This window comes from Clytia hemisphaerica, unplaced genomic scaffold (assembly GCF_902728285.1).
Source record: "Clytia hemisphaerica strain Z4C2 unplaced genomic scaffold, Clytia hemisphaerica genome assembly, whole genome shotgun sequence".
NCBI lineage: Eukaryota > Metazoa > Cnidaria > Hydrozoa > Leptothecata > Clytiidae > Clytia > Clytia hemisphaerica.
This window is the reverse complement of record NW_027103850.1, coordinates 800826-815389: the sequence shown is the minus strand read 5'-3', so window position 1 is coordinate 815389 and position 14564 is coordinate 800826. Positions and strand designations below refer to the sequence as shown.

General features: G+C 35.6%; 1 protein-coding gene across 1 annotated transcript; it reads left to right on the top strand.

Annotated features, from left to right (window-relative positions):
* Nucleotides 1-457: 457 nt before the first annotated feature.
* LOC136807637 (uncharacterized) lies at nt 458-4470 on the top strand. The gene is made up of 3 exons (XM_067064230.1): nt 458-503; nt 2708-3086; nt 3363-4470. The coding sequence occupies exons 1-3, from the start codon at nt 458-460 to the stop codon at nt 4468-4470; spliced, it is 1533 nt and encodes a 510-aa protein (XP_066920331.1).
* Nucleotides 4471-14564: the final 10094 nt, after the last annotated feature.

The window sequence follows — 14564 nt, the reverse complement described above, 5'->3', positions numbered from 1 at the left end:
GCCATTGGTCAGGCGGCAACAATCATCCAGCGCGCAGTCTGCAGTTTGTTTATTGCTACATGTGAAGCAGCAGAATTCCTTATGCATGCGCTCTTAAATACAAAAAATCTTTGAAAAAGTGCAAGAGAAATCATAGCCTGGATATCCAGGCTGTAAATTATTTCACAGTCTAGTTTTAGATATTTTATGTTCTGATTTACAGCCTGGTCTCCCTAGAGCGATTTGCATTCTCATAAGAGAATGCATATGCCAGCTGCGCTGATTGGGTCAGGATGGAACGAATCAGGAACAGGATTCAAAGAGCGCGCATGTGGAATTATGCAAGAAGACGTGGACAGACGTACTAATAATAAAGAAGGTTAAATTATGGAGAAAGTAATACCGATGTGAGGCCGCGCTCTTTACTTTCCAAATCTAAATTCTTTTAAAGATAAAAGTATTTTCTGTTCGATTCGAGATGGCTCAAGCACAACTGGACCAAGCTAATGCTGCAGAAAAGAAAAGTAAGGCATTCATTTTCACTTTTTTTATCTTTTGAAACCCATTACAGACAGGCTCTCTAGAATGTTTAAATAATTCTATAAAAATCCAGAGTTACAGAACTTGTATTTCTTGTCAGAGTTTAGTTTTGGATATGAGCTTTTCATAAGCAAGTGTTAAAGGATGATGAAGCAGAAAAAATAGGGAATTTTCGAATTTATTTGCTATTGCTGCTCAATAATTAGAATTTAATCTTTCAATCGCATGTATGTGGTCTCAACAGGGGTAATATTATCCCAGGGGGGGGGGGGTACTTGGGCAAGATGGGTTAAGGGGATGCTCCCCTGGTCAGGGTATATACCTTTTTTAACCTCTCACGAGTCCCAGATAGGGTCGCAAAAACACCAAAATAGAAAAATCAGTCCCTCGTAGGGTGCCTATTTTTGGAAAATTTGGGGAAAAAGTAGAAAATTTGAGAAAATTTTGGAATTTCAGTCCCATTCAGGGTCACTTTTTTCGCAAATTTCGAGTTCCAAGTAGGGTTCATTTTTCGAACCTCAGTGGAGCACCCCCGTCGGTCGACAAGGGTAGTACCCCCCTATATGTCATTTGTGATTACGTAAAGTGGAATAAATCTTTTCCTGGCCTTAGAGGAAGTGTAATAATTTACGTGGGACAGTAGATATCGGAAATATAGTGGGAAAAATTAAACAAACTGAAGTAGAAAGGTTGTCTTTAAATAAAGTCCTCTTCAAGCCCTACTACTGTTAGTTGGTCTAATATGTCAACATACTTCATCTAATTCCCAAACCCTTCTTTCTTTAGAGATAGGAAGAATAAAAAGAAGCAACTAAATTTGCAACTAAATTCTTTGCTTAGCGGTAAAAAAAACATTTTGTTGACCTTCATATTCTGAAAAAAAAATGATCAAAATTAGATGAGGTATGTCGGTGTTAGACCAACTTCAAGTATACATTGTTAGTGTTGTATGATATAATTTCAAAATCAACTGTTATGCAAATCCAAAACAGCCTTAGGCTTAGTTGACCAAAGACTGTGTTGTTATTTTAAATTGTATAGTTTAATTATCATCAATGAATGAAATAGCAATAACCTATGATAGTTGTAAGTGCCTTTTCTGTACAAAAGTGGTCAATGAGTACAAAAGACTTCTCAAAATAAGAATGATGTGCAAAGTCAAAGTTACAAATTTGGAAAAAAGACCTATAATATTGAAGTTAAGGCCTAAAGTGACAAATAATAAGACCTAAAACTGGGCTTCAGTCAAAAGTTATTGGTTTCTACAAAAGAAGAGTATTCAAGCAGGTATCTGAGAAATTTGCAGCGAAAAAAGTGGTACGTGAAGGACTTCTGTAAAATTTTGTATGGATACATTAATGAAGCTAGGGAGTTTATCACCATTTCCCTAACACCGGGGCTCAAGGAATGTTCATTGTAAGGGAAGCCAGTTCAGTGAAAATTTCATACTACCTATAATCGGTTACGTTTGTGTTATTGATTTCTATGGTTAGCTGAGTGATAAAAAATTGTTCCAAGACAAATCGCCTAGACTTACTATGATATGTACAAATTCATTCTACACATAATAGCAATTATTGTGATTTTGAGGTAAAGAAAGATGGATATGAAATTGATAGCTCATCAATTCTAACTAAGTTAGACAAAATAGATACAATGCAGACCAGACTGGACAGAACTGGATCAGATAATAACTGTATCTTGATTTATTCAATGATTTTAAAAATACCATCTCAAAAACAATTAGCAATCAATCTTAACATGCTAGAAAAAGTTATGGTTCGGTTAAATTCTTTGCTGATTCTCAAAGATAGATAAGCATAGATAGCAATTACTGATATTCCCTCCATCTGAAAAAGTGGTGATTTCAATAAAATTTAAACATAAATTCATTAGCATAACTATAAAAAGTAATTAAATAATTTAAAAGAATTTTTGATGGTAGGTAGAGGTTAATTTCATTCCACTAAAAGTATTTGCATTAAAACAAAAGTATGTAAATAAAAAAAGTATTTGATATAATATAACTGAGTTAATTTTGATTAGTTTGGGAACACTCAAAAGAAAACACAAAGAATATGTGAAGTGGCAGGAAGTGGTGAAGTCTCCAACATGTTGAAAAAGGAGTGATGATTTATGCATTGTTTCATGTACTAAAATTTATAAATGCCTTTTCATTGTTTTTAAGGACAATCAACATATGATCTCTTGCAAGAATATTGTTCAAGCATAACAGGCTTTCAGCTGAGGAAAAAACAGCTTGAAGGAATTGAAAGCATTCTCACAGGAAGAGACACTTTATGCATCCTTCCTACAAACTATGGAAAAAGTGTAATTTTCCAACTGATGCCATTGGTTTTTAAGAAATTTAAACCTGATATTCTGAAACCAACTGTTCTGGTTATCTCACCAATTCTCAGTTTGATCGAGTCTACCGTTAGATCCTGCAATGAACAAAAAGAATATGGACTCAAGGTAGTAGCCTTAGATTCGCAGAAGTACAAAAGCATATCGAAGGGAGATTTCAATGTTATTGTTGGTACACCAGAGGCTTACATACAGCAAAGGTGATGGCGGGAAATGTTGTCAATGGCATTTTTTGTCAAAAATGTAGTTTGTTTGGTAGTGGATGAAGCCCATAAGGTCACCTGGGGGGAAGCATCAGGCAAGCAAGTTCCATTTCGAGAAAGCTTCTCGCAAATAAACGAGCTGCGTTCTGTTTGTAAGATAAATCTGCCTGTGTTAGCATTATCTGCAACTGTCGATGTTGACATTACAAAGTTTATAAAAGCTAGCTGCAACTTGTCATTGTCGTTAAACATTATTTCTGAATGTGTGGACAGGCAGAATCTGTGCCTGCATGTAGTGAATTTGGAGACAAAGTCTGTTGCATGTTTTGATTGGATGTTGAGTGGGTTGAAAGAGCATGGTGAAAGTTTTCCTAAAGTCATCATATATTGTCGCTCCATTTTGGGAATATGCTTTTTGATTGATGAGTTTGTTGCTCGTGGGATTTTAACACGTTTGGTCAACAAATACATGAAAACCTTCATTTCACCAAGTTTTGAAAGTGAGAAAAAGAAGGCACTAGAATCTCTTCTTGCTGATTCATCAATACGAGTTGTTCTTGCAACTAGCGCATTGGGTTGTGGGGTCAATGCTAAGGATGTTGAATATATTATCCATTATGGTCCTGCCTATGATACCGTTGACTACGTCCAACAAATTGGGAGAGGTGGACGTATAACAAGTACTTCCTCTATACCGGTTATGTGCCATGCTGTTTTGTACACATATCCTGGCTGTAAAGGTGGTGGTCATATTTCCAAAAGAATGCAGAATTACATTAATAATGCAAGTGAGAGATGTCTGAGAGTGGAGTTATTTTCTCCGTTGAATCCAGTCAACACTGATATTGAGCCCTCATCCCCTGCTCATGCTTGTTGCAGCTACTGTGCCGAAGATTGTGAATGTGATAGTGACAGAAACAGTTTGTGCTCCAAGAGTGATAGTTTTATTTTTATCCCTCAAAAGACTGAACAACCAGTAAGCAAACTTACATTTTTTCGAGACGTTGATGCAGACCAAGCTGATCTGGTTAGAGAACTGCTTGTCGATTTTGCAAAGAAAGCAACTTCTGAAGTAGCTACAATTCTTCCTAACGAAGCAGTCTCAGGAGTGACAACACACACAATAAATAGCATCATTGCAAACCTACATCTAATCACATCGATGGAGACTATTTTTAACGAAACAACTGTTGTTAGCAAAAGATTGGCTCATCAGATCCTTGTGATAGTCTATGAGATTTTTTATGACATTGAAGATCCTGGTGTGTATACCCAACAAGAAGAAAACTTTGCCTTGACAATAAATAATTTGACACTGCCATCAGAAGGCGAAGAGACTGACCATTGTAGTGATGAAGACTTCTTTTGTCTGGATGATTGACTTTAAACAAATATCAAAATAAAAATCTTGTAATTAATACCACTATTGTGTTAGCTTGAGTACCGTTCTGCTCTAATCATTTGATTGTATTATACAGAACGTTTCATTTCTATTGTCCATGAGGAATCGTCAATGCCAACGAAACGAGTTATTTTATTTTTTCTGAACTGTGCATTTAAGGTGATTTCAAGTGTTCCCATGTTACAAAAATGCAACTTATACATTCCTCAAGTGAGTTAGGGTATGTAGTCCTGCTCACTTTTAAAATACTAAACATGGCTTGAAAGGAGCACTACATGATGTACTTTAGGCGTACAAACTTTCGCAAGCATTAACTTTCGCGAATCAAGACGTAAAATTGAGAATTTTCACTTGAAAAAATGGCTTAGAGGGACAAATACTTCTTGGATTGGCTTGAAACATTTGCCCTTTGATTTATTAGTCTTTTAGCAGGCTGAGAAGTGCCATAAAAGTTACATTTTATTTAAAGTTTGAAGTTTTACAGATTTTCTATTTTGTCAAGAATATTTCGCAAACATAAACTTTTGCAAATTGCCCTTCCTAGAATTTTTAAAAACATTTACTGTCGCGCAAAGGGCCAAAATTCGCGAAAATCGCCTAAGACCGCAAAATTAAAGTTCCCGCGAAATTTCTTCCCTTAAGGTAGTTTCTTTAAGACTCTAGATTAGTTTTTCTAACAGCAATGAAGTTGATCTACATCCTGTGGTGCTGCTTTCAAGCTATGTTTGGCATTTTGAAAGTGAGAAGAACTGCAACACTTTTACTTTGGACATATGCTAAGTAACTGAAGTCTCCTACCTAAAGTTAAACTTGAAATTGTGTATTCGTCCAACACTCACTGTCCACATTTTCTTCTCAGCAAACAAAATTGTATCAATGTATAAAACAACACATTATCAATACAAAATGGTATAATAATATTGATATATAATTTTTATCTTTGTTTTATTAAAGTCGGAGACTATTTCCTAAATATTATTATATTAATACATAACTGTATAAGACAACACAAAGACACCTTAGTTTGATATTTCATTCAGTCCTTGGAAGTTTCCAATACTGGTGTAGCAGCTCCATTATCAAGGCCTTCTGGTTGTACAAGTTCTTTACTATCAGCCATCCACACACGTTCATATTTTTGTTCGTATTCTTTGATCCATGTGTTTATCTGGTCATAATCCAAGCCATTTGTCACGTTTGAGTTAAAGTATGGAAAGCTTTCATAGCAACGACTCGTGGTTTCTGTCAAGACAGTGGCTTTGATAAATTCTTCTGCAAGCTTCTTAACATCCTCTTTAGTTGAGCGCTTTTTTCTACCTGACCTTGGGGTTGCACTAGCTAGGCTTTCTTCAGTGTTTGTTATCAGCTTCCGAACGTTATTCATTGTTTTTGCTACTGTGTCTGCTGTATCCTTATTAAGATTACAACGTAGACGCCGGAATGCCTCTTTTAAGAAACCGTTAAGATGTTCCATGTGGAGATCCATTGGGATGTTGTGACCTGCATAACCTGTGACAAGAGAAATACGTAATGAAAATGACTGAGCTAGAGAAGTCAAATGGAACAATGGACTGTCAATACGTAAGTTAAAAATTGTCACTGCATGTAAGTATACCTTTGGTATTAACAAAACGATTCCATATCAAACTGAATGCACGCTCTGGCTTGTGGTTCATCTCAGTAAACAACTTCAGCAAACCAAAACTATACTTGGTATGATTGTAGTTTTTGAAGTAAAGCAAGGCAATTTTGTAGCATTCCATCAATCGTTCACCGTCGCCTAAACAAAAACAGATAATGCATCTTTATGATATTATTGTCACACTTGATAGTTTTATCCAAAAGCTTGTTTGACTTGTCAAATGATCAAAAGTGGAGATAGCAATCTGAATATTTACCTTCCTTGATACTATCATTGATGTTCCTCAACAACATATTCAGCGTGAATAGGGCCTTCTGATAACCAAGAACATGATCCTCATTAGAATCCACGTCCATTAAGATGGTCTTCTCTGTAACTTTTCTGTCAACATAAAATTCATATTACTACTACATAATCCAGTTTTCATTCAAATGAAATGGAAAATTTCTACTTCAGTTTTTACACCTTACATCTGAGAAGGAAAAGGGCCCTACAAAAATGACCTGAGCAATATTTACAAAATTAGATATTAATTCAGATTACTTTACCCCTCTGCATAATACTGAAAACTTTTTGAATAAAAATACTTTTCAAAAGAAGAAGCTTTATACAGCTCTATATGTTCAGAAACTGAATTATTTTATACCTTTTAAATCCGTGCGTCTTAACCTCGTGTTGGCTGCGGGCTTTTTCAAGTGTGAATACAAAATCACACCCTTCTTTGTGTTTATGACAGAGGAAGATTTTATTGACAATCCTATCACGTTTTGGATTTAACTTCGCACCATTTGCAGAGAAAATAACCAAATACCTAGGAAATGACAAGAAATGATAAAAAAATAGCCTGGGTGCATTGGTGTTATAGAGCTGAGCTTTTTTTAATGTCTTGCATACAAATTCTATAATATAGTCTACTTTAGGGAAAGAAACTGTCTTGTAAATATGACTCGATAAGTATTCTGCTTTCCTTTTAAGTTTTTCCACCTTCCACATCCTTGCACTTTAAATTTCCTGGGAAGACTCTACCCATGCACATAATATTCTCTTACCTTTCGAGTATGCTGTTAATGTGTCCGTAGAGCCAATCCAGCTTACTTTGATTATCATCTGTGTCTTTGACTTCTTTTGGAATCGGGTCATCTAGAATGGGAAAAAATGATTCATTTTAAGCCTAAAACTTATTTTAAATAGCAGGAGACAAAGGCTAAATTTTATTCCACTTTTTCAGGTTTGTTGGTTACTGGTCAGGAATTAACAATCAAGCAATTCAACATACCACCATAATCTTGCATACCAAAGTATGACATTGTCATCGCTACAATTTGCCCATTCAGTTCTGTGTCGGAGTAGTCTTTGAATGCATTGAAGTTTTTGTGTGGACCTTTTTTGGCATTGCTGGCCTTTAAAACATTCATTGACCATGTAGAAGTTCCAAATTCTGAAGCAGATTCTTTCTTAAAGATTTGTTCTTTAACCTTGAATAGAAAGAAAGGTATTATGAGATTTCTAATTTTAATCTCTGATTTTAATCTATTACAGTGCATACATTGTTTGTAACATTTTACACAAAAGGTTGACGATAACGATCTCTTTCTCACCTCATACAGGGTTTTCACCAAGTGCCAATCGGCAAAAGCAGTCTGAACACCTTCTAAACGATCGTACGATGTCGTCCCAGTCAAGAATGCTTTCAAGATGTTGAACATCCTTTCTTCAGTCAGTTGGTCACCAACCACTTTGATAGGTATGATGACTTCTTTATCCCCGGATTCGTTTGTCTTCGTAGGTGTGTAGCTAAATCGTTAATTAATCACAAAAGAAGTTAATATTGAATATAAATAGTCTTCAGCCGGCAATATGCAAAAGTTTATTCCCAATTATTGTTCGACTTACTTTTTCTGTATTTCCTTGGCTATTTCGGCGATACCTGCATTTGTTGACTCGTCTTCAAAAATTACCCCTAACGGTATCTAGAAAATCAGATAGTATAACTTACATATCATGTTAAAATTATGAAGTTGTTTGACTCAACATGATGTTTCCAGCGAGAAGTAACAATTTTCAAAATTAAAGTAATCCCAGGTTTGAATGAAAACTTACAACTGTTGATTTCTCCTTCATTTTCTCTGACAATGGGTGCTTGATGTGCCTTCGTACTATTTTAGAAAACATCTTGAAGGCTGGCAGATAGTCGACAAGCACACGCGCGAACAAGATCTTATAGTTCGCTATCATTACATTATTTGTGTGTATCGAAGGTAGCAGCTTCATTTCTTTATATTCTTCTGGTGTCCTAAAATCTAAAATTGAACCATTTCTCACAGCTCATCTGAAATTCAAGCATATACTCGTTACATACGACGGCCTCAAAATTGTCTTTGACATAAGTTCTTAATTCTTTTATAGTTGGATCATTTGAAGTAAATGTATAAAGTGTCCAACCCCCGTTTATATCACACTCTTGACATAAAATGAATGACGATCTTAAAAAGTATACAGTAATTCCCTTTCTATTTCAGATTCGATTTCGTAACGAATTCTTGACTTACCATCTGATGGTAATGCACGCTGAAAGACGGCCATCGTATGAAACCAGTGATAGCTGTTGTTTCCATGCTGTATCGTTTGATCACGAGCTTGTATGGTCCCATCTACGTTATCACCACCAATCTAAGGTTAGTCAACATTATAAAAAATTTTCAAGCGTTTTAACATCCTGTCAAATAGCTTGGCCTTTCTTTTTGAAAGGTGCACTGTTACATAGGGACTATAATACTCTTTATTTTACGTAACATAGGTCATAAGCTCGAAAAAATCCACCTACGTCAGGTTTTTCTTTCAAAACATCTATTGACTGTCCTTCCTCTACTTTTTTCTTCCAGGCAACTACCTCTGCGTCGTGGTCGATGGCAAATTTTTTGTTCTTCCTGTTCGCGGTGGGATAGGCGTTCGTAAAGCCCATTTTATTGAACCAGCTGAAAGATGCTTTCTTTGCACCCGCGGCCATCATCAGCTGGTCGTTTCTGTGGGTCACAACATTAGCCCTATTCAAACCGTATCTTGCTTTGAAGATAATTGAATAACACTGCAGTCGCATAGCACTGTAATCCCGTCCACTTGTAGGCGTTTGACCCATACTGGCACGTAAGGCAGCACCCAAGATAGGACATAGTCCATCTATTTCACCGCACAAAACATCATCCCTCAGATTGACTATATCCTCCACCGATGCATGTGTTATTTTTGATACTGCCCGAACCCGACGAATTTCTTGGAGACAGCACTTTTGTATTTCGCCAACCAACGTTTCCGACGACACCTAATTTGAGAATGTTATTAAACCGGAACATCGTCGAGAATTTTATATATTTTAATTAAAGGGCTCGTACTTTCGCAATGCGAATGGATACTTTAATTAACAGGATTATCCTAATACACATTTTTTTATATGCAACCGAGTTGCTCAAGCCCTGGAAATGGCCAAATCTTGGCTTATCAACCATAGCCCTGAAACTAAGTACGACCTGAAAAGCAACCAAGAGTTCATAGTTTGCCTAAATTGGCAACAAAATGCGTAACAGAGATATCATATTAATTATCTAATTTGAGGTACTTTGGGCATAAGAAGGGGTAAAGAGTGAAAATTTTGGGAGTCGTCAAGCAACTTTAGCTGAAAATCCGTGAGTAACTTTTGGGCCGAAATCCTGAAAACCGAATGCCATGAGCCCTGAGCCAAATATTGCCTAAGGTACGGGTGCGTTAATGGGACTATTCTTTATACAATATACTTAATACACTGTATTATTTAACTTTTTTTGTATTGTAGCTCTTTTTTTTCTTGTAAATAGTGCTTTTAATTGTAACAAACGCATTAAAACAAAACTTGCTTCTCTCATTTTCATTTTCGTGTACAAAAAGTTACTCTTCTTTAACAATTGTGTACTTTATATCATTTTTCCTTAATTTGGGCTGGAACTTCGGTGATGGGTTAATTAGTCTTAATACTTACCTCCTGAACAAAGATCCTTTTTGGCGGTCTTTCATCTTCCAACAAATTAATGTTTCCCCATTCCTCCCATTTTTGAACCACATTTTCTATCACCTTGATGCCCTTGTGACACCTAGCACAAATTGATCCATCGCCATTGGCGTGTCCTTTCCTCTTCAATGGCACGATTTTGAATTTCGCCAGCCATGATAGAATACTACCATCCTGTTCAATATCAGGAAATAATTTCCAACACTTTACACTCCTTGCCTTTTTACCTGTCTTCTCATTGATAGTATATTTGATTCCACAAAGGTGGCATCTGGGTTGAAGATTTAAAGACTCAGACATCTTTCTCTCAATTCATTTTACACTGACACAACACGTGTGTGATTTTGGACAGTCATTTTATTGGGAGACTCATAATTTTGTATTGGGCTGTCCTTTCATATTTCATTGTTTAGAATGTGAGGTAGGCAAAGGTTTCTTTCACGATTAAGTCCCCGGGGATAGAATCTTCATGTTCAGCGACCCGTTTTAAATTTATCACCCGAGATGGAGTGCGTTTTTTTTTTGGAAGGACTTCACGAAGAAGCGCGTATTTATTGTTTTTAATAAAGAAAAAAACTGTGTTCTTTCTCTCTCTAGCATACAATGAAGATTTTAATGGCATTTTCCCTAGGGTACGTTTGACCATGATTTGATAATAATGGTAGACGAAGAAGTGATTACAGTTTTATTATGTTTCTGTTGAAGTGCTTGTAGAGGCGAATCATGCTTGCTTTTGAAGTTTAAAGAGGTCTTTTATTTTGATTTTTGAATTGCATTCACATTGATTGACGCTGTGCTTCCTGCTTTTACATAGAAAGAAGTGCCAACTTTAATGGAGATGGAGGTATTATTTATTATTTGTTTCTCTGGGTCCAAATCATTGATTGCTAAATATAAAAAAGTAGAGTTTTACAGCACTTTTGCCTGAAAAAGTCTTCCTTTATAATTTTCCCACCACAGTGTCTATAAAAAATATCTGAAGCTGCCATTTCTGATGGCTACAGCATAGCAATGCTACCATTTTCGATTATGTGCATAATTGAAAATAATCAAAATAATTTATATCACATGGCCAAGCCTGCACCCTTACAGACTGCAACAGACTGTTCTAGGGAGACCAAGCTCTATAATTTAAGAACTTTGTATGTTGAGGTAAATTTTGTTTTTTCTTAAATTTTGAGCTTGGATATCCAGGCTAGAGAAATCATTTTAAACGGCCAATGGTTATTTTTACATTTTTCTACTCTGTGCCATTTTAGGAGGAAACTTATGAACGAAATTTCATATTTCATGGATTATCCCTTTTAGAAAGATTTCGTCTACCAAACTTGAAACTTCAAGTGAATCTATATAGGTAAAAGCTTAAAAAGATCATCCTTATATTTACCATGACCCTGTGAACTTTTCCTTGCCAGAGTTCATTACCATGCTGGTGAGAAACGTTACAATCCTTCTCTAATCCATTCGGTGCAATAAGTTTATTCTCAGCAATCATGCTAACTCTCTCATCATTCCATATGATTACAACGTGCCTATACTTCATATTTTAATAAGAAATTTGAGTCAAATTGAGAAGATAAAAATACAGCGGTTCCCTTTTCCCTCTTGCTCGTGAAGCTGCGAAAGAAATGGATGGAAACAAAGTGGAAAGGATAAGAATGTCCATAAATAAAATAGAGACCGATAATTCCAAAGAGTTTAGCCCTAATGTTTTTATTATTTCCCGGTCTGTAGTTTATTCGACTTTTACAATGCATAATAAAAAGTAAAGACTATTTTAGTGTTATTTAGGATAGTCTTAAATTGCACATAGAAAAATATTTAATAAATTTGTCAGCAAAAATTTACTGTTTAATTAACTATTGCTTTAAAATTTGTATAAAACTTAAAATAAATGAATATTTTTTGGTCTTTGTTTTATACGTTTTTCAAATTTGTATGGATCGGATCGGTGATATTTAATTTCTAAAATGGTATCCTTTGCTACACGTAATTTTTTCCGAATTTGAACCAGACTACTTATCTTATAGACTCTTATAGGTGTGGAAAGACTTTTGCCGTTTGTTATACTTTACACTTAGTTATACTTTTTGAAGGAATGGATGATTCAAATGATGTTGGTGATACTGGTAATAGTGATAAAACTACCAGAAAGCGCGGTCCTTATCTTCAATACTTCCATTCAAATTCTGATAATAATAAGATTCCACGACGTACTATTGGAAAAATAAAGAAAATGAAAACCATGTTGCTCGTTCTCAACATCAACAAGATACACCCATGCAAGTACCACCAGGAACTGACGATGATGATAGCCATGATGTTGCTGTAGTTGATAGAGTAGATTATAATCTGCTGGACAATGAAGAAATTTATGAGTAAGTAAGTAAGTATTTATTTGCCTTTTTAACACATCTGAAAATGATACAAGAGGCGGAATCAACAAAATAAAAAGGAAGGAGACCGCCTTATAGCTAATCAAAAAAAGATGCGACCACCTAAGTGCCGAAAAAATTGAAGCAATAAAAAATAGAATAAATGTTTGCTTTCTTGGTTGGGGAGGGGGTGTGCTCAGTATTCCCCAATACAGTGAGTGAAGGCAAGAGATTTAATGAAATCACAATCAGATGAGCTCAAGGTTATATCAGGGTATGACACTTTTTATTTGACGTCAGTTAGTCAACACGCATTTTGTGTAGTTCTTCAAAAATGGTTGAAATTTAGCAAAATCAAAAACATGAACGAAAAAACCGACAAAAAGCAAGAAAAACAACCATTTGAAGAAGCTAAACAAAACCAAACATGCACTCCCACCTCCTGCTCAGATGATGATGACCAAAACCGTCTAAAATGCCGAAAATGCCACCGCATGGTACACTACGAGTGCACACAATTACCGCTTTATCAGCTGCAAATTTTTGCCAACACTTATAACGAACAATATCTATGTCAGAATTGCGTGCGGATAACACGATCTCTAATGAGTAAAATAGGTGAGAACTCGTATCATATGATGCAGAGGGAGATTGAGAAGAAGGACGACGTCATTAAAAAGCTCAAAAACCAGCTAGCCAAGAACCGCAGCCTTAAGAACGATATCGAAAACATCTTAACCAATAAGATGGCTGACTTTGAAATAAAAATGCCTTCAGCAGATTATAAAAGAAGAAATAAAGCAAACGACGAATTACATAGAAAAAACATCAGAAAAACATACGCTGAAATAACTAAGAAACACAAGGATAATTTCAAATCAGCAGTGAGAGAACACCAACAAGAAAACAAGAATGAAGAAAGAGACATCGAATCAAGAAAACGAAATATTATTATACATGGAATGGTGGAATTAGAGGTAGACAACAAAGAGGAACAACAGGAACAAGACAAAATAGATATTGAAGGTATACTAGGTAACATTGGCGTCCAAGATATCAAACCGTCCCACCATCATCGCATTGGACAAAGCCGAAAAGGGCTACATTGGCGTCCAATCAAGTTGATGTTAAAAAGTATAGAGGAAAAAGAACGGATAATGCAAAATCTGCATAAGCTGAAACGATTCAATGAAATTGGTGGCTTTAGCATCACAGACGACTTCACCATCAACGAAAGAAAAATTATTAAAGATATGTGCCAAAAGGCGAATAAAATGAATTTAAAAAATGATGATTTCGTTTGGCATGTAAGAGGAAGCCCTAGAACAAACCTTCGCCTAGTTCGAAAACCTAGGACAAAGACCAAAACAACGTCTTCTCTTCTGTCCATATCTTCTGACGACTGGACGACAGATGAAGAATTAGACAATTTATAAATCTAAAATTATTTCGTAGAGGTCGATAGACCTGTGAAATATAATTCTATGAATAAAATGATCGCTGTAAACAATTCCATTGTATGTATGCAGTAAATGATTTGTTACCAAAAGTTATAGTGTTAAAGGAAGGAACAAAAAGAAGTTTCAATTTTGCTCCCCTGGTACCTTTATTATCATCACCATCAGCATCAAGCTGATTGCAGGAGATCGAAAGTTAATCTGTTGTTCAAGAATTTGTGAACGAAAAGAAATATTAAGGCAATCTGACAAGGTTGAAGATTTTGAGAATTTTAAGATCTGATAAAAGTGGAGAAGAAGGGCATTGAGAGTTATTAAAGGTCATGAGACGTAAGGCTTTCTTTTGAAGAATAAAGATAGGTTTTGATTTAGTATTATCAGTGAGACCCCATAGTTGGCAACCATATTGTAAATGAGAATGGAAAAGAGCATATAGTAGATATTAACATAGTCCGTATAGAATACCCTGGTCTGGAAGCCTATTGTTCGGACTTTTTGTTCTCGGAAAAGACGATCACGTGATCAAAAACTGAGCAAAATAAATTGGAAATGGTAGCCGC